The sequence below is a fragment of the Typopeltis vanoorti genome, chromosome 18 (assembly GCF_054136105.1).
Source record: "Typopeltis vanoorti isolate ZY-2024b chromosome 18, IOZ_Tvanoo_1.0, whole genome shotgun sequence".
In the NCBI taxonomy this organism is placed as follows: domain Eukaryota; kingdom Metazoa; phylum Arthropoda; class Arachnida; order Uropygi; family Thelyphonidae; genus Typopeltis; species Typopeltis vanoorti.
This window is the reverse complement of record NC_143566.1, coordinates 105,807,641-105,828,832: the sequence shown is the minus strand read 5'-3', so window position 1 is coordinate 105,828,832 and position 21,192 is coordinate 105,807,641. Positions and strand designations below refer to the sequence as shown.

Here is a 21,192-nt window from a genome sequence, read left to right as displayed (position 1 = left end):
CATATGGTCTGAAGAAAGAGGTAGAATGACTGAATCAACAGTAAAAGCTGTATTGTGCTGCAAACTTAATAGTGAACTAAATCGTAGTGAATTTTTCGACGCAATTAAAAATAACAAAGAATTTTTAAAGAAAGTTCATGCTAGTGATAAATATTTATAACTTTTTAATAATAAGTTATGCTCAGTTAAGAGTAATTAAAAATTATTACTATGAAATGTTATTTTTTGTTAACCACTCCGTTATTTAGCCTTTTGAATCATAGGTACTTTGCGTAGAAGGTGTTACTTTCTGTTTTGAGCAAACTCTCAAAAATGTCCTGGTTTGATAAAAAAAATTTTTATGGTAAGTCTATATATATATATATATATATGCATTAGAAGAAGACCAAAATCATTCATGGATCTTAGTTTTGAAAGAGTTTTTGAAGAAATTTCCTTAGACACTGATGAACATTCTTGACTTAAATTGTAATGATCCAGTATATGTTAACCTAATTTCATCATATTTATGCCATTGAGACTATGAGTTGACAACTAATTTTGCTTGCCTTACTATTCTGCTTTATAGTTTTTTTTTGTATACATTGAGAATGCCAGTGAAGTTTCCTTGAAAATAGTTTATTAAATATAATTTCATAACCTATCATATATTTTTTATAAAAGGTAATTGTTTAATTTCTGACATAAAAATCAAAGCGCATTGCACACAGAATTTTATGAGCAATACACTGAAAAAAGAATGAAAATTATTTGATACAACTCTAAAAAAAAAAAGTTTGTTCATTATCACAACACTTATATAAGGTCATTATTCATTATTACAACACTTGAACATGAAAATTGGTTTGTGTACTATAGACAGTTTTATTGTCATTTATAAAATAATTTTCTCATATGGAATTATTTTTCTTAATTTTATCACTCAAAATCATCTGATTAAACTAAAATTGAGATGATGCAACAAAACTTAAGATTCTAAATATTAAATTTCATTATATTCTATCCAGCCAGAGTGAACAATTACTGTGTGTCATTTTGAACCTTAGAAAAGAAAGCTCATCATCATCATCAAATTCCTGCCATGTACCCTCAAGGGGTGTACAGGATATGACAGTACTACATTAAAAAAATTACATCATTACTAACTTCCTATCTACAATTTTCCTCCAATTGATTAGTCTGTTACTTGTCAAGACTCCAACATTATCAGATCTTATATTTCTATCGTCTAAGGCACTTTGTACTGTATCAATCCACCTATATCTTGGTCTTCCTCTGGGTCGTTTTCCTGCCAACCTGGCAGAGAACACTTGTTTTGCTAATCTTTCTTTGCCCATTCTGTTTAAGTGACCATACCACCTGAGATTAGCTCTGCTAATGCATTCCTGGATGCTGACAATGTCAAGTTCTTTCCTAATATCCTCATTTTTAATATGATATTGCCATTGATGCCATCTGTTCACGCCTCTAATCTTTCTCAGGACTCTCGTATCTGCGGTCTCTATTCTTTGGTCAAGTGTTTTACTTCTGACCCAGCTCTCAGATCCATAAGTTAAAACTGGTTTGACTTGTATACAGCTAATTTAGTGTTCCGACTAATTTCTCTCTTATTCCATATGAATTTATTCAATTGACTTCCCACCATATCAGCTCTGATTCTGTTGTCTATTTCTATATTTAATTTACCATCTTCAGTAAAAATCGTGCCTAAGTAGCTGAAATGTTTTACTTGTTCCACAGGTTCTCCATTCACAACACAGTTGACATTTTCAATGATTCTGCCTATTTTCATTGTCTTTGTCTTTTTATTGATGACCTTCATACCATATCTATTACAACAGCTATTCAATTTAGTCAGAGAATCTTGCAGACTTGTAGCGGATTTATTTAGAAGTATAACATCATCTGCATAAAGCAAAGAGCTGACATTAACATCTCCAATTTTGATATCATGTTTAATACCATTTTCCTTCATAATGTGATTCATATAGATAATGAATAACAGAGGGGATAATGTACATCCTTGTCTTACACCAGATTTAACATTAAACCATCTTACTGTACTTCCTTCAATTCTAACTGCTAACTTACAACTCAAATAAAGACTAAGTATTGCTTGATATAATGCCCCATTGACACCATATAACTGCAGTGTATTGAATAGCTTCTCTTTTGTCACCTTGTCATATGCCTTTTCCAAATCGACAAAACTTAAATACAGATCTTTGTTATATTCCCATGCTTTCTCGACTGTTTGTCGTAAAGTGAAGATCTGATCCTGACAACCTCTATTTGGCCTGAATCCAGCTTGTTCTTCACCAAGCTTTTCTTCCACAATTCTTCTCAACCGTTTTTCAAGTATACTTGCATAGATCTTGCCAGGAACACTCAGTAGGGAAATACCTCTGTAATTCTCACATTCAGTTTTATTTCCCTTTTTATATATGGGTACTATGAGAGATCTACGCCAATCATCGGAAATTCGTCCCTCAGTCCAGTCTTTCTGAACTATGCAGTGCAGCCACTGTAAGACTCTTATACCACCATACTTCAGCATTTCTGGTCGAATATCATCTACTACTGCTGCCTTTCCACATTTCAAGCCTTTGATGGCTTTTGCTACTTCAACTATGGATATGTATTCCTGACTGCATGCCTGGTCAGTGTTTTTTATCACTGTTCTGTCATCACTGCTTGTTTCATTTAGCAGTTTTTCAAAGTAATAATCCATACTTCAAGGATATCTTTTTTCTCCTGTTTTCATGTCACCTTTATCATCTCTAACTCCTTTTACAGCACTCTTTCCTCCATTCCTAAGTTTCTTCAACAATCTCCAGAATATTTTGCCACCTTCTTGATATTTATTTTCTATATTCTTGCGAAAGTCCTCCCATGACTTTTGTTTAGCTAGTTTTACACACTGTTTAGCTTTCTTACATTTGTCTCTGTATTCTTTAAGAATAAAAGCTGAATTATTTGCCAGGAACTTTTGATATGCTTTCTTCTTTTCCTTCACTGCTTCTTTAACTTCCTGTGTTCACCAGGGAGTTCTGATTTTTTTATCCTTGCACACAACCTCACCACATGCTTCTCTGGCAGAATTAATCAATATTTTCTTCAGAGTTTGCCACTGAATCTCCAAGGTTTGATTCCTGTTCTCAGACTCTTTCATTTTCTTTTCAATAATCTTTCTGTATTTTAGTCTACAGTTCACATCTGAGAGCTGCTCAACTTTTATTCGCTTTAAAACTTTCTTGCATGTTATTCTTTTCAATATGAAATTCAATTTTATCCTGCTCAAGATTAAATAGTGATCACTTCCAATTTCAAATCCTCTGTACACTCTGGTGTCCTGCACCAGGGAGAAAAAATCACTATCAACTATAACATAGTCAATGAGACTTTTCTTATTCCTTGCCTCTTCTCTCCATGTGAATTTGTGCACATTTTTATGTTGGAACATGGTGTTAGTAATAACCAGTCCATGTCCTGAGCAGAAATCCAACAGATATTTGCCATTATTATTAACTTTGCTGTTTTCTCCAAATTTTTCCAAAATATTTTTGTATGTCTCACAATCATTTCATACTCTGCTATTTAGATCCCCAACAAGGACCAACTTTTCCTTTTTCATTGTGTCAGTTGCTTTTTCTAAAGCCTCAAAAAATTCCTCCACTTCTACCTTAGTAGAACCTTCTGTGGGACCATAGGCACAAATAAGTCTCATTGTTCAGTTCACAATTCTCATATTTGCCCACATTACTCTACTTGAGACTGACTGCCATTCAAGAAGATTAGCCTCGTATTTTGTGTTGAATATTATGGCTACTCCTTCTTTTCCTTGATTGTGATTGCCTGAATATCTTCTTCTTATTGTGCTATCTGCTAACGAAGGTCAGCGACCATCTTGGCGAACAAACTGCGGTCTTGTGCTAATCTGAGCAGTTGTGCACTGCTCTTTCCTGTCCACGTCTTGATGTTGTCAAACCATGATATTCTTTTTCTATCTCTAGTTCCTTTGCCATCAATTCTTCCTACCAAAATAGTTTGTAGAAGTTGGTATTTGCTGTTTCTCATGATGTGGACAAGATATGATGTTTTTCGTTTCTTGATTATTTGTACAAGATGTTTAGCTTTGCCAATGGATTTTAAGACCTCTTCATTGGTAATTTTTTCTGTCCATGATATCTTTAGCATTCTTCTGTATAGCCACATCTCAAAGGCTTTGATTTTCTTGATGGTTGTCGCCTTCAATGTCCATGTTTCAACTCCATAGAGCAGAATAGACCACACGTAACATTTCAGCATTCAGCATCTGACTTCCATGTTTAGGTCTTTATTGCAGAATAGTGTTCTCATTTTCATGAAGGACTGCTGTGCAACTTCAATCCTTGTCTTTATATCTATTTCTGGATCCCACCGTTCATTAAGCCAACAACCAAGATATTTATATCTTGACACTTGATCAATATTTTTCCCATTGAGTGTCAGTTTCATTGATGAGGCTGGATGTTTGCTGATGATCATGTATTTTGTCTTGTTGATGTTTATATTTATTCCCATTTTTTGGCTTTCTATGTATACTCTGTCAACGAGTTTTCGGAGATCCATAATGTTATCTGCAATTAGCACGGTGTCATCTGCATATCGTAGGTTGTTAACAATCTTTCCATTTATTGTGATTCCCTCTGGACATTCTTCCAATGCTTTTTTAAAGATTACCTCTGCATATATGTTGAACAGGAGTGGTGAGAGCACACATCCTTGTCTCACTCCTCTTTTGATATTAATATCACTACACCTGAATATAACATTTTGTATTTATTGCTCAGAAAGATCTCACCAGTTTTGGTCTTTTTTGTTTCAGTCACCCCCTATTATGTCGATCTGGTACTTATCTAATTCCTCAGCTAGCTCCATTTCTTTGCCATTCAGGCTTCTTACATTGATAGTGCTGATCTTTAACTCTGGTGATGTTGAGTTGGGGTTTGTTTTCAGATTTGTTCCAGTAGCTGACTTTTTGCTGTTCACCCTGGTTCCCTGGTGAAAACAACGGGGGCCTTGTTTAGCCAGGCGACGCTCCAGCCAGCATGAAATTTTGTCATGTTGTACCATCATTTTTTTTTTTTTTTTTTTGGTTTAACCAATAAGAATACAATTTGGTCGGCTAAATCCCAAATTTCCAGCCCATCCTCATTCGTTCAGTATCAAAGTAGATACCCAACAGGGTGCACCACGAGAAGGTGAGGATTGGACATTAGGTCAGAAGCCCTGGTCAGTTCTCCGCATTCCTTTAAAGGCTATGCGGAGGTCTCCTCTCAGTTATACAGCTTTGACCCTTAAGCACTCCTTTCATTTCACTCGTACTGAACTTTATTTGTTTAATTTATTTCAGAAATAAATGTCATCAAGCATGATTACACTAATTACATGATTATTTAAAAGCAGTTGCAGATAAAAAAAAAGTGTAAAAACCTGTGAGCTAATTAATTATGTATTTTAAATAATTTTAAAGTTACAAACACATTTTTCTTGCTATCCAAGTGACATAAATGTGGAGAAAGTGATCATGTAGTCTTGACTTGGGAGATTGCCAGATATGCAGAATTTTCTGTTAAGAAGGGATATATGTGGAATACAAAGCAGGTGATTATGACAAGCAGAGGAGGAATCAGCTTTCAGCAGAGCCATGGGATAAGAATTTGGAGGGGAGAGATGTTGATGGTGCATAGGAGGTGGGCAAGAGATGTTTTGAAGAAAGTAGTATCTGAACCTATACCTAGGAGTTGAATGTTATTATTATTAACAGACCTCCAGGGAGTCAAAAGACTCATCGTGGAAGGGTCCCACTCTCACTTGCACGGCTCACCATACCTTGGCTTTAATTTATTCACTGTCTCTGCATTCACTACACTCTCAGGCAATGCATTCTAATCACCCACCACTCTCTCCATGCAAAAAATCTACTCCTCACCCCTTTGCTTACACCTGCCCTTTCTTATTAGCCAGACCAATTTGCCTAAACATTTCCTTCTCAATGCCTTCCACATTAACAGGTCTATAGCAACACCCTACTGAGTATTTCATCCTGTCCACCTCCATTTCACACCATATTGCTTTAAAACCACTGACAGTATTTACTCCTTGCATCTCCACCATAGATGGACACAACTCCTCTGCCATCATCAATAGTACTCCTCCCTTTTTGCCTTGTCTGTCTTTTTGAAGGACTACATATCCCTTCATCTCTATTCTTGTCAGAATGTCATCCTTGTTCAACTATGTCTCATTTATACCAACAATTTTTGGGTGAATGAACTCTATTAATGCTACAGTTTCATTCCCCTTCTTTCAAATACTTCTAGCAGTTGTAAACATACACACTAGCTCATTTCTGTATCTGTAACAAGTCTCACTGACCCCACTTCTCAAATATGACTCCTCCACACACACACACTTGTCCATTTCTTGCTATCATCACTGACATTACACTCCTCCCCAGACCTAAATGTCACCCTCAATCCTTGACTAATCCTTTCTTGTGGCACTTACACATCTGCTCTTGAAACCATCATCTCCACTTCTCATGCAGTGTCTTCCTGTCTATCCTGACCACCCCTCCCATTTCTCTGTCCACCCTGTGTTCCTTCTCTCTCATTCTCTTCACTTGTGATACTCATCTCTCCATTCACACACACTCACCTACCTTACTCTCACCTATCTTACTGCTTTTCCACAATACCTCTTGCTTCCTCAGGTCTTACATTCACTTCAGGCATTTTCTTGCAGCAAAAGTTTCTACAACTGACTCAAACCAGATCCATTCAAATGTAGCCCATGTCTTTTATACTGCTCTATCTGCCCCTCAAATTCATCCTACACATTCACAAAATGTACTCCTTTCTCCTCACACAATCCTGCTAACATGCCATTCATAATGTTTGCTCACATTCTCAACTCATCATTGTCACACCTAGACAACACACTACTTTACCTACCACACTGTTATCTTTCACTCTTGTTAACAGCTTCATGACATCCATCCTTACATTCTCACCTTCAATTTGAGATTTAGCAGACCAATTGTATTCTTATTGGCTTAAACCAAAATACAAAATGATGTTACGACATGACAAAATTTCATGGCGCCTGGGGCATTGCCCGGTTAAACAAGACCCCCGTTATTTTTGCTAGGGAACCAGGGCAAACAGCGAAAAGTCAGCTACTGGAACAAATCTGAAAACACACCCCAACTCATCATCACCAGAGTTAAAGATCAGTACTATCAACATAAGAGGCCTGAATGGCAAAGAAATGGAGCTAGCTGAGGAATTAGATAAATACCAGATCGACATAATAGGGGACTGAAACAAAAAAGACAAATACTGGTGAGATTTTTCTGAGCAATAAATACAAAATGTTATATTCAGGCAATGACAATCAAGGAAAAGAAGGAGTAGCTATAGTATTCAACACTAAATATGAGGTAATCTTCTTGAATGGCAAGCAATATCGAGTAGAGTGATGTGGGCAAATATCAGAATGAGAAACTGGACAATGACACATTTGTACAATGACATGTTAGAACCATCCCACAGAAGGTTCTACTAAGATAGAAGTGGAAGAATTTTTTGAGGCTTTAAAGAAAGCAACTGACACAATGAAAAAGTAAAAGTTGGTCCTTGTTGGGGATCTAAATAGCAGAGTAGGAAATGATTGTCAGAGATATAAAAATATTTTGGGAAAACTTGGAGAAAAGAACCAAGCTAATAATAATGGCAAATACCTATTGGATTTCTGCTCAGGACATGGACTGGTTATTGCTGATATCATGTTTCAACATAAAAATGTGCACAAATTCACATGGAGAGAAGAGGCAAGGAATTAGAAAAGTCTCATCGACTATGTTATTGTTGAGACTGATGTTTTCTCCCTGATGCAGGACACCAGAGTGTACAGAGGATTTGAAATTGGAAGTGATCACTATTTAGTCTTGAGCAGGATAAAATTGAACTTCATATTGAAAATAATAAAATGTAAGAAAGTTTTAAAGCGAATAAAAGTTGAGAAGCTCTCAGATGTGAACAGTAGACTAAAATACATAAAGATTATTGAAGAAAAAATGAAAGCGTTAGAGAACAAGAACCAAACCTTGGAGATTCAGTGGCAAGCCTTGAAGAAAACCCTGATTGATTTAGCCAAAGAGGCATGTGGTGAGGTTGTCTGCAAGGATAGAAAAATCAGAACTCCATGGTGGACACAGGAAGTTAAAGAGGCAGTGAACGAAAAGAAGAAAGCATATCAAAAGTTTCTGGCAAATTAGTCAGCTTATGCTCTTAGAGAATACAGAGGCAAATGTCATCATCGTTATCAAATTCCTGTCATGTACCCTCAAGGGATGTACAGGATATGATAGTACTACATGAAAAATATTACATCATTACTAACTTCCTATCTACAATTTTCCTCCAGATGTTCGCCTTGTTTCCCTGGTGAAAACAAAGGGGGCCTTGTTTAACCAGGCGACCCCCCCCCCCCAGCCGGCGTGAAATTTTTCTCATGTTGTACCATCATTTTTTATTTTGGTTTAACCAATAAGAATACAATTTGCTCCGCTAAATCCCAAATTGCCAGCCCATCCTTGTTTGTTCAGTATCCAAGTAGATACCCAACAGGGTGCTCCACATGAAGGTGAGGATTGGACATTAGGTCAGAAGTCCGGTCAGTTCTCTGCATTCCTTTAAAGGCTATGTGGAGGTCTCCTCTCAGTTATACAGCTTTGACCCTTAAGCACCCCAGAGACAATGTAAGAAAGCAAAATAGTGTGTAAAACTGGTTAAACAAAAGTCATGGGAGGACTTTGGCAAGAACATAGAAAATAAATATCAAGAAAGTTGCAAAATATTCTGGAGGTTGTTGAAGAAGATTAGAAATGGAGGAAAGAGTGCTGTAAAAGGAATTAGAGCTGATAATGGTGACGTAAAAACGGGAGAAAAAGAAGTGCTTGAAGTATGGAGTAATTACTTCAAAAAATTGCTAAATGACACAACTAGTGATAGTACAGTGGTAAAAAACACCGACCAGGCATGCGGTCAGGAATACGTATCCATACTTGAAGTAGAAAAAGCTATTAAAGGCCTGAAATGTGGAAAGGCACCAGGAGTAGTTGATATTATTATTATTATTCGTAACACCTCCAAGCAGTCCAAAGACTCATCGTGGGAGGACACCTATTGTACAACTCTCCATCTCCAACACACTACACTGTACCTCTACCACCAATCATCAACATCTGTGCCATCTGCTAGCCACTACCAACACCACAGCTAGTGTTTTTTTGTCTGTAAATTGCGTGTGTTCTGAAGGGCCAATTTGTCTGTATGCAGGATGAAAAACCAGAGTTTCCGGGAGAAAAAAACCCTGCTACCTCCGTATGAGATCGGATAACTCACCTTTGGTTGAAAACGTCCATATAAAGATTCCTCCCAACAAGACGAGAATCGAACTTAGGCCTTTTCCAATCGAAGGACACAATGTACCATCGTTCTTCCATATTCGACCAGAAATGCTGATAGCATGGTGGTATAAAAGTCCTACAGTGGCTGCACTGCATAGTTCAGAAGTCCTGGACAGAGGGATGAATTCCCAATGATTGGAGTAGAGCTCTCAAGTACCCGTATATAAAAAGGGAAATAAAACTGAATGTGAGAATTACAGAGCTATTTCCCTACTGAGTGTTCCTGGTAATATTTATGCAAGTATACTTGAGAAACTGTTGAGAAGAATTGTGGAAGAAAGGCTTGGTGAAGAACAAGCTGCATTCAGGCCAAATAGAGGCTGTCAGGATCAGATCTTCACTTTACGACAAATAGTCAAGAAAGCATGGGAATATAACAAAGATCTGTATTTAAGTTTTGTCGATCTGGAAAAGGCATATGACAAGGTGCCAAGAGAGAAGCTATTCAATACACTACAGTTATATGGTGTCAATGGGGCATTATATCAAGCAATACTTAGTCTTTATTTCAATTGTAAGTCTGCAGTTAGAATTGAAGGAAGTACAGTAAGATGTTTTAATGTTAAATCTGGTGTCAGACAAGGATGTACATTATCCCCCTCTTTTTATTCCTTATCTGTATGGATCACATTATGAAGGAAAATGGTATTAAACCTGATATCAAAATTGGAGATGTTTATGTCAGCTCTTTGCTTTATGCAGATGATTTTATACTTCTGAATAGATCTGTTGCAAGTCAATCTGCAAGATTCCCTGACTAAATTGAATAACTGTTGTAATAGATATGGTGTGAACGTCAGCAAAAAAAAGACAACGACAATGAAAAGGAAAATAGGTAGAATCGTTGAAAATGGCAACTGCATTGTGAACAGAGAACCTGTGGAACAAGTAAAACATTTCAGCTACTTAGGCACGTTTTTTAGTGGAGATGTTAAATTAAATATGGAAATAGACAACAGAATCAACAAAGCTGGTATGGTAGGAAGTCAATTGAATAATTTTATATGGAATAAGAGAGAAATTAGTTGGAACACTAAATTAGATGCATACAAGAGACCAGTTTTAACTTATTGATCTGAGAGCTGGGTCAGAAGTAAAACACTTGACCAAGGACTAGAGACCACAGATATGAGAGTCCTGAGAAAGATTAGAGGCGTGAACAGATGGCATTAAATGCCAATATAATATTAAAAACGAGGATATTAGGAAAGAACTTGACATTGTCAGCTTCCAGGAATGCATTAGTAGAGCTAATTTCAGGTGGTATGATCACTTTAACATAATGGGTAAGGAAAGATTAGCAAAACAAGTGTTCACTGCTAGGTTGGCAGGAAAACAATCCAGGGGAAGATCAAGATATAGGTGAATTGATACGGTACATAGTGCCTTAGATGATAGAAATATAAGACCTGATAATGTTGGAATCTTGACAAGTAACAGACTGATTTGGAGGAAAATTGTAGATAGGAAGTTAGTAATGATGTAAATTTTTCATGTAGTACTATCATATCCTGTACACCTCTTGAGGGTACATGGCAGGAATTTGATGTTCATGATGATGATGATGATAAATACTTAAAACTAAATAAATATAAATATTAATAGATAATTATTAATTATTTACATAATGCATATCTATACATTATGTATACAGGGTGGTTCAACATTCCACGTACAATCAAAATCAACCATATTCACATACGAAAGCATGAAACCCCACTGGAAGGTACTAACAGGGACACGAAGATACAAAAATAACACAAAGCAGTAAGTAGTGTAAAAAATTTCATTAGGCGTAACTGAACAGCTCTGTAGTAGTTGGATATATAATATGGTTTCACATCAGATGCTCAAAGTTACGACCATTAGCAGTGATGCATGCTGACACCGACGGCGCATTGATTGCCATATATTTTCGAAAATTCCCAGAGTTTCCCGGATATTAGTAGCGCCAATGGCGATCCTTGCCACAAGGTTCTTGTCAGAGGCAACAGGCTTTTCGTATTCAATGGCTTTTCGTATACAGTTGTCCCCCACAGAAAGAGATTAATGCTCGATAAATCAGGTGAGCATGGGGGGGGGGCATGCGATAGGTTCACCACACCCAGTCCGTCGAGCCCCAAAGGACCTGTCCAAATACTGATGCACAGAAATGCCAAAATGGGCTGGAGCCCCGTCGTGTTGCAACCACATCTGCTGACGCACAGTCATTGGAACATTGTCCAGTAAATCCGCCAGAACTTCTTCCAGAAAGGTCTGATACTTCTGGGAGTCCAATCAGAGTGGTCCCAGGTATGGGCTGACCAGACAATCAGCGACAATACTACCCATACATTAATGGTGAAGCGTTGTTATTGTGCAGCATGTGATCACACAGCATGTGGGTTTTTGTGGGCCCACACATGAGCATTGTGGTGATTGAAGACCCCTTCGCGGGTAAATGAAGTTTTGTTCATCCGTGATCAAAACACAAGTTGGAAAATCCGGGTCTATGGCACTTTTCTGCAGAAACCACTGCACAAATTCCTCATGTCGAGGATAATCTTCGGCCATCAGTAACTGAACCCGTTGCAGATGAAATGGATGTAAGGACTCAGAGTGCAAAACACGCACACTGGATCGAGATACTTCTATAGCAGAGGCAATGACACGTGTGCTGGATTATTGTCCATCGTATGCAACACCTCTTCCATGAATGGATTTTGCATCGATCGTGGCAGCCCACTTTCATGCCTGCGATTCCTGAATGATAAAATTTTGATGCAAATGCTCAAACATTTGGTGATGCAGTACACGTCTGTTTATGTACCTTTCATGATACATCATACCTCAGCTCATCCATTACCGTCAGTTAACCCGTAAACGAGTTGCATGTCTGCTATCTCAGCATTTGTAAAACGATGCATGTGCTTCGTACGACGTCAAAAACTTGAATGAGGAAGCCCCAATTACTCAGCTGGAGCGCTGGCAAACAGCATCACCTATCACTTTTGGGTGGTGTTTCCAGTCATGCTTTCCTAAGTGAATATGGTTGACATTGATGTTCTCTACCTCACCTCAAAGTTTGTACATGGAATTTTGAACCACCTTGTATATATATCATATGAATATGTATATACGAGGGACGTCCAGAAAGTAAGTTCTGATGGGTTGTCAGAGAAACAAAAATATACTTACAAAAAAATAACCTTATTGGAAATTAAAGTAGACATCTTTCACTACTTTTCTACATAATTTCCACCATTGTTCAGGCACTTATCATAACGGGGCACCAAGAGTTGTATACCTTCATCGTAGAAGGTTGCTGCCTGTGACTTAAACCACGTATTGACTGCTTCTTTGGCCTTGTCATCATCTTGAAACTGCCAGCCACCAAGGAAACATTTCAAATGTTTGAACAGGTGAAAGTTGCTTGGCGCAAGGTCAGGACTATATGGGGGATGATGGAAAATTGTTCCCAGCGGAAGGTGGCGAGAAGTTTTTGTGTTATGCCGGCTGTGTGTGTGGGCAGGCGTTATCATGAATCTAAACAACGTCCCTGGTAAGCATGCAGTGTCATTTATTCTGGATTGCACGACACATTTTCTTAAGAGTTTTGGTAGTACATACGTTGATTGTGGAGCTTTGACCCAAGAAGTCTACCAGCAAAATTCCTAGTCTGTCCCAATACACAGTGCACATGATTTTCCGAGTGGAAACCGTTGTCTTCAGTTTCGTCTTGACTGGTGATGAGGTGTGCCTCCACTCCATTAAACTGTTGTTTGGATTCAAGGGCTGCTTGTGATACCCAAGTCTCGTCCCCGGTGACAAGTCTGCTCAGGAAAGCATCACCATCCTCATGGTAGCGTATCAAGAATTCCAATGCGCTGCCCAGCTGATTCACTTTGTATTGTTCTGTAAGCAACTTCGGCACTCAGATTGCACACAATTTCCGATAATTCAGTTTCTCCGACACAATTTCATGAAGACATGAACGTGAAACTTCTGGAAATTGTAGCAAGAGTGACGTCATAGTGAATCCCCCATTCTGTCGAATCTTCTCTTCAACTGAACGCACCAAATTGTCAGTCACTAAAGATGGTCGCCCGCTCCGTTCGTCATCATGCACACCTGGCCTTCCTTCATTAGAAAGTCTTACCCATCTTTGTACCATTGAATCACTCATTGCGTGTTCTCCATAAACCTCAATAATTTGCCAATGAATTTCAGCTGCTTTAATGTTCCTTGCATTCAAGAAATGGATAACTGACCTAATTTCACATGCGGTGGCCGATTTGATTTTCTTAGACATTATAAACACATACCAAGAAGTATACACACCGAGAGAATGTCTGAAAATGGCACCAACACCTTGCTAAGGAATCAACAAACTCAGCACTCATGCGTACCAAATGTGATCGCAGTACTGCAGTGAAAATATTTAAAAATGGAACTTACTTTCTGGACATCCCTCATACAAGGCCGCATTATGGCATGGAGACTGATCACTCTCTGTATGAATGTCATGCTCAAGAACCATCTAACCATGAATAAACTGATGATGAATCTTACAAACCAGGGTTATCACAAGCAGATGTGCAAGTTGTATGCTGCACAAAGGTGCCATAAAAGGGGGAAGAGCAAAATTAAGTTTTAAAAATCAATTCTCCCTTCTGAATGCCATCCACATGTGTTCACTTATGTCAGATTTCACTTCTTCCAAAACAAGTGCTGTATATTAGTTCGGAGAAACCATAAGTATTACACAATCTGAAACTATCATCAACACTACCATCGTCTGGTGAGCACATTAATGCAGTTCTGGGAGCTCATTCTGACAAGTATGAGCTGAGCTGAGCTTCTATGCTGATACAAATCAACAATCTTCTATCTTTATGTTGGTTTTCTAAGTTAAAGTTTTCTAAGTTTAATCATCTGAACACAGTATTCAATTATTGAAATACTGGAACATTCACAATAACTTCTGCAACAGCTGTGTGAAGGACTTCGTTACTGTACATGTGTTGATTGTGATCAGAGCTCTCTGCTGTTGAGTTATTTGTGAATATATAGTCCGATTTTCAAGAACAGTTAGTAAAAAAATATTTTTTATTATTATTACGTAACACTTCCAGGGAGTCTAAAGACTCGTTGAGGGAGAGCACCTATCTACAGATATCTGTCTCCATCACTCAATCCACCAACTACAACCAACCACCACTACCATCATCTACACCAACGCCATCTACTACCCATCATCACCACTAGTATTTTCACAAACAATCACAAACATCCATGCCCAAGGCAGGATTCAAACCCTCAGCCTTTTTGGCTTGAGAGCGAATATGCTGACCACTTGGCCAACCAGGCTGAGTGGTCAGAATTATGAAAACAAAATAATCTTGGATTTTTTTCATTTTGATAATTCTATTTACATATACATTTTGATAATTCTATTTATTTACATCTGTTAACATGTACATCTATTTAAAAACTTGTACATTTTTTCAAGGGAGGGTTGCAAAAAATTATCAGGGAGACAGCAAAAAGCTTTTTGCACAAAGGTGCCTTACGTGTCATTGGCAGTACTGTTACAAACAATGACAGGGACACAGCAACAATAATGAATCTCTTTCATAAACTAAACAAAAAAAGACATAAAATAATTCCAACCAAAAAGACACATCACAACCATTCACAATGTACAAACCAAGGCAGAATCTCCTCAATAAAAACTCACTTTCACATCCACTTTACTAATACCCAGTTTTGCTCTTGACATTTCCAGAACTTTTAATTATATTTGGCATTTATTTATTTATTCATATGGAGTTTCTTCCCTTTTCCTCCCCATCCCTATTGGGACGAGTTGAGCATGGCTGTAGATCCGTGTGTTCACGGGCCAGTTTGCCTGCTTGCGGGATGAAAAACCCCAGATAAACTGGGCGGGGGGAACCCTGCGGTCCACACTCAAGACCAACTAACTTGGCTATGGCTGAGGAAGATCCTTAAGCTCCTCACGTCAGCGACAGGAATCAAACCCAGAACACTCCTTCCCCAGGCATATGGTTGCAAAGCGCATAGCCACTAGGCTAACTGCGTGGACTATTTGGCATTGAAGTCTGCTAAACAAATTGGCAGTCTGCTAAACAAATTGGCAGTCTGCTACCCAATTACTCTCTGTAATTGGGTAGCCAGCTTTTTCTTTGGTTGTTCTCTCTCTCTCTTTGTCAAGTTAAGTCTCTCTCTCTCTCTCTCTTTTTGAGCTTCACCACCAATGCAGGAGTGCTTCAAAGTTCTATCACGTTATTTATTTAGCATTTGGCTAAGAAGAATACATTCATATGCCACCACATTCACAATAAAATGCATCAAAGATGTATAAAAGAATACAATAGTGTGAAGTAACACTGTAGTCATATATACTTATAAAAATATACAAATAATCATAAAATTAAAATTGAATGTCTAAGTTCGACAACCAATCAACAGTATCTGTAGAAACTGGTATAAAGTCAGTTACAGGTCCCATGTAGGCTCTGTGAGGACACTCAAACATGACATGTAGTATAGTTTGGTTATCCTCACCACCGTCACAAGATAGTTCGGTCTTATTCCCCAAGTAAACAAAGAAGCTCTGTACCTACCGTGTTTGGTGCGAATCCTATTTAGGGAGGTCCATATTTTTTGAGGTAGGTCGAACCCGGATGGAGGACTGTATGGGTTAAAGACAGTTTGCCAGATTACTGGGGCTTGGGCATTCCATTCTGTCTGCCTTGCTATTGTTGTATCATAGCACTCAGTGACAAGTTGTTGAGCCATTATAGTAGGTGGGTGTTCTGTTATCTACTCTTTCTCCTGTACATAAACGACCTACTCTCGCTCACCACTAATCCTGTCTACAGCTTTGCAGATGATGATGCTCTTCAGTCATCTTATGTATTTGACAAACCATGCAGTATATGGTATGTTCAATGTCACCAAAACACAGTCTTTCTCTCACAAAAGAGATCTCAGCTCACCTATCCTTTTCCTCAGCAATACACGAGTCATCAGACAAGAACAGATCTCTCTCCTAGCACAAACACATGATACCAGCATCTAAAAATCAAGCATTCTCTTTCATTCAAGATGTTATTTTACACCCAACTAATTCTTTATTAGGTACAAATCGGCAATCTCTCTTTCCCCCAATGCTTAGAATACTGCTCACATGTTTGAGGTAGTGCACCCATTACTTCTCTAAAAATTCTTAATGCTATCCAAAAGCAATTCAGCACATGGATAATCCCTCTCTTACAGATTCACTTTGAACCTCTATCTAACAGATGCAATGTTTCAGCTCTGTGTCTTTTCTACAGATACTGAAATGGTCATTTGGTCCACTGAACCGACAACCATCATTCCTCCAATCTTTGTTGCATCTCTTAATACAAAGCAGCAGTTGTCCAGCATCCTTTTATTATACAAATGCAAAGACACCAAACCTGCTTCTTCTCTTTTTATTTTATTCCATCTACTTCTGTCCACTAGAACAGCCTTCCACATGAAGTATTTCCAAACAACTACAACGTGCGACTCTTTATAAATATGTCAATAAACTTCTGAGTTCTCACAGAACTCAGAAGTTTATTGACATTTTTATAAAATCTGAGTTCTGTCAGAAGTCAATAACTTCTGACACTGGTGTCCAAAACATAAGGACGAACATGATTTCTGAAGATGACAACTGCAAATTCAGATGAATCAACTTGTGGCAATTTGTACAACTGATGATTTTGAGTAGAAAACAGGTAAACATTCAAATTTTCAAATCATCCACAAAGGGGTCATGTGGTAGCATTTAATAGGATAAAAGACAAAAGGCTATGTTAAGCAAATTGAATTGTGTTTGAAGGAAGTTCTTTTTGTAAAGGAATAAAGTTGCAAACTTGGATGTCTTGTAATGTCTCAAAGACATCATCTAGATTGTTTCACTTGGGAAAGAATTATTGGAAAGCTTGAAGAAGGCTGCAGAATTACTGATATCACCAGACAGTTTGGAATCTCACATACTGTTGTATCCAGGCTCTGGGCAGCATTTCATGCCAACGGAACGTGTTCTAGATGTTTGCTAAGAGGTTGCCCTCACCCTGCCACAGAGCACGAAGACAGATTTTTGATTATAACAGCAAAATGTAATTGATGAACTGTGGCAGGTCAGCTCCATTCAAGCACAGTTATGGGGATACTTCGACAAACTGTGGAAGTCTACAACAAATAGGCTTATATGCCTGAAGGCCTGTATCTGCATCCCTTTATCCACAGCTCATCATTGAGCATGTTTTCAGTGATGTTGTATCCATAAGAATTGGACAAGACACCAGTGGGCTAATGTACACTTTACAGATGAGTGTCATTTTAGTCTTTCCTCCAAAATTCTAGATGACATTTGATCTGATGTAAAAGTGGTACTGCTTACCATTGTGAGAATATTCATGAAAGGGATAGATATGGTGGTACTGGGATCATAGTGTGGGGAGTGCTGGAAAAAGGGACTATGACTGGTGAACAATATTGCAATGAAGTTCTTCAATGTCATGTTCGACTTTTCCAAGGCGCAGTAGGTGAAGAATTCATTTTTCTGGATGTCACACCACATCGTACACAAGCAGTGGAAATAATTTTGGAGACCAGTGATATTAATGGAATCATGTGGGCAGTAAGCTCCCCAGATCTCTTCCCCATAGGATGCATTTTTGACGCAATAGAGAGATGCATTGCTGTTCATAATTTCCCTAGAAAACAAACAAGGCCTTATCCTTGCTCTGAAGAAGGAATGGGCCAGTTTTCCTCAAGAACTCCTGAATCACTTGGTGCTAAGTAAAAGCTGCATTGCAGTTTGGGGCAGACATATTCCATACTGAAATGTTTCTCTGTATAGTTTTCTGTAAGTACTGTGCAGTAATTCCTTAACTTCATCCTTAGGAAATTTATAACTTTTGCCAAAAACGTATTGCAATTTAATTTATATGAAATTTATAACACATAATTTGTGTAATATAGTTTATTAGTATGGTGGCAATAAATTTATATCCACATTTGGCTGTAGTCATGAACCTTTTTTCATATACAGGTAAAAATATAGTTCATTCTTAGCTTTTGTACATCAGTGTATATATGTGTGCATACCTAATGTATATGCATTACATATTATGTATATTCAGCATTATAGACAAAAATGGTTACAGCACGTAAATAGAATGGATAGAACCAAAATATCTTGACAGGTTCTTCAACACATTTCTAGAAAAAGGAGACTGCTTTGAAGACCAGTCAAAAAATATAACTGAACAGGATGATGATGTTATGATCATTATAAATATTTGGTCCAACTGCCCCTTCAAATGGTTCAGGTTTTAATGTAATGCTCTCTCAATTTTCTAGTCACTTTGGGAAATTGATTTGCTAGTCAGTTAAAACTGAATATATGGTTAACTGAATAACTGGGAGCTAGTTAGTATGCAATACCAGTAGTTGGTATGCTACTATATTCAAGATTAGCTAACTAAAGGTTTGATCATTTGAAGGTCAGATAATTGAGAGAACACTATAATTCATTAAACTCCGACTAAAACAGACATACTGAATCTGGCAGGTTCTCATGTATTTTGTGAAATTTTGCACTTACAAACTGACTTGTTTATTTCAAAATCAAACAAAATGAATGCATTTTAATTTCTGTGTACATCTATGGTTTTAGAATTACTTTTAATAGATGTAAAACTAATTCTAAAACCATAGAATTACTTTTAATAGATGTATAAATGGAATGAGCAGACTTTTATCTCTATTTTTTTTTCACTTTTCATAAAATTTAACAGCTTATCATCTGTACCTCAAGAAAGGCCCGCATTCATTCATTATCAGATGTTAATCCAGTGTGGAAAGAAGATGATTTTGATGTTTTTTCCCCTAGAGATATGTAAGTTATTTTGTTGTGTTACCTCAAGTTATATTAATAATGTAATCTGTTGAAGACTAATTTTCTTTACATTTGATAATTAAGAGTTTTTGTGCTTTTTTTCGAACCCCCTTTCGAGTCATCAGAATTCAAGGAGAACCGACCTACCAGTCCGGAACTTGGAGGGGGGGGGGCATATGCGTCAGGGTGGGCGGAGATTCCCTAGTGTGTGTGTGTGTGTGTATATATATATATATATATATATATATTAGTATAAATTAGTTTAAATGACTGATACCGAGAGATAAAGAGATGACATGGTTTATTTAAAAAGATACTATAGGTATCACTATAGGTATATCTATAGGTATACTATAGATACTATAGGTAAAAAGATACTATAGGATACTATAGGTATCACAATCAAAGAAATATACAAAAAATAACAGAGACTTAAAAATTGCATTAACAGTACTAGTACAAAAAGACAGTAGTACATTTTGAAAACAGTAATGCGAGCTGGAGTTCCAAATAAAAGTTGACTACGTGCTGTCACGAGTACACCAGTATTGAACAGAGGCGATGTGTGTGTTAGAGAGATTGAAACTTAGGCTGTTGTTGATATGGGAAGAATCTAAGGTAATTTCTCTAGATTCGACAGTCTTTCTTTCAAGTTCATCATAGCACACATGGATGTTAGAAGTTTGTGTCCAGTCCACAATGTGTTGGTGGCCTTCATCTGAGTTAATGGAGAAAAGAACAGCAGGACTAGAGCCAGCGCTCTCTCTCTCTCGGCTAGAGAGAGAGAGCGCGCTCTAGTCCTGTTGTAGGAAATATCTGTACGGTGTTCTTCCAAACTTAAAAGGATGGATTTAGCAGTTTGGCCATAGTATGGCTTTCCACAATCACATAAAATCTTGTAGACTCCAGGAAACTGAGTTCAAGATGTTTCTCTTTAGGTTTACTAAGCATGGAGCGAAGCTACAGTGGTGAGCTATAAGGGGCTTGCAGGGGCCCTTTGTTAAATTTTTCTCAAATTTGCGAGCCTTTTATTCTTCTTGTTTACTTTTTTATTTTTCAAAAAAAATTTTTTTTTTTTTAAACATTAAGTGACAAACTCATAAGGTAACCTAACAAAAATTAGTCTATTTGGCAGTGTATAGATTATTTGGAATTGTTGTTTCAACTCCTCTATAACGAATGCACCCAAGTTTGAAAATAAAATAAGCGCATGTGCTATCTTTACCCTTCTCCCTTCTGGTAGCCAATCGTATGGTAAAACCAGAGAGAGAGAGTGCGTTTTATAGCCAATCAAATGTTTATAAAAGATTATATAAAAGATTTCATTCTTATTATATTTTGATAGTTAAAAAATGTTTTTCTTATGTAAGATAAATTAAAAGAGTTGATTGTGTGCAAATATTTCATGTTTAGATCATGAAATATTTGTTTAAAAATGATAGCCTTTAGAGGTTGATTGTCCTCTCATACTTTTTGATTGGAATTTGTACATAAGCTGAAATATGGCTTTTTTTTTTTTTTGCTCGACAATGTGAGCCCTTTGTTAAAATTTCCATAGCTCACCACTGTGTGTGTGTGTGTGTGTGTGTGTGTGTGTGTGTGTGTGTGGAAAAGTTTTAATGACCGTTACCGAGAGATAAAAAGATGACAAGATATATTTAAAAAGATACTACTAGTTTACTAGTTTCGTTGAATAGATCAACATCCTGAGGTATATACAATCAAAGAAGTA

At 37.4% G+C, this 21,192-nt stretch overlaps 1 protein-coding gene across 2 annotated transcripts in view; it reads left to right on the top strand.

Moving 5' to 3' along the window:
* The window catches only part of LOC150097026 (lipid scramblase CLPTM1L), a 229,277-nt gene that overhangs the window by 30,665 nt on the left and 177,420 nt on the right, over positions 1-21,192 (top strand). For both annotated transcript variants that reach the window (XM_090408241.1, XM_090408242.1), the window contains exon 3: positions 19,360-19,460. In XM_090408241.1, the coding sequence (XP_090264367.1) occupies positions 19,360-19,460 (101 nt within the window). The remainder of the gene's footprint in view (positions 1-19,359; positions 19,461-21,192) is intronic.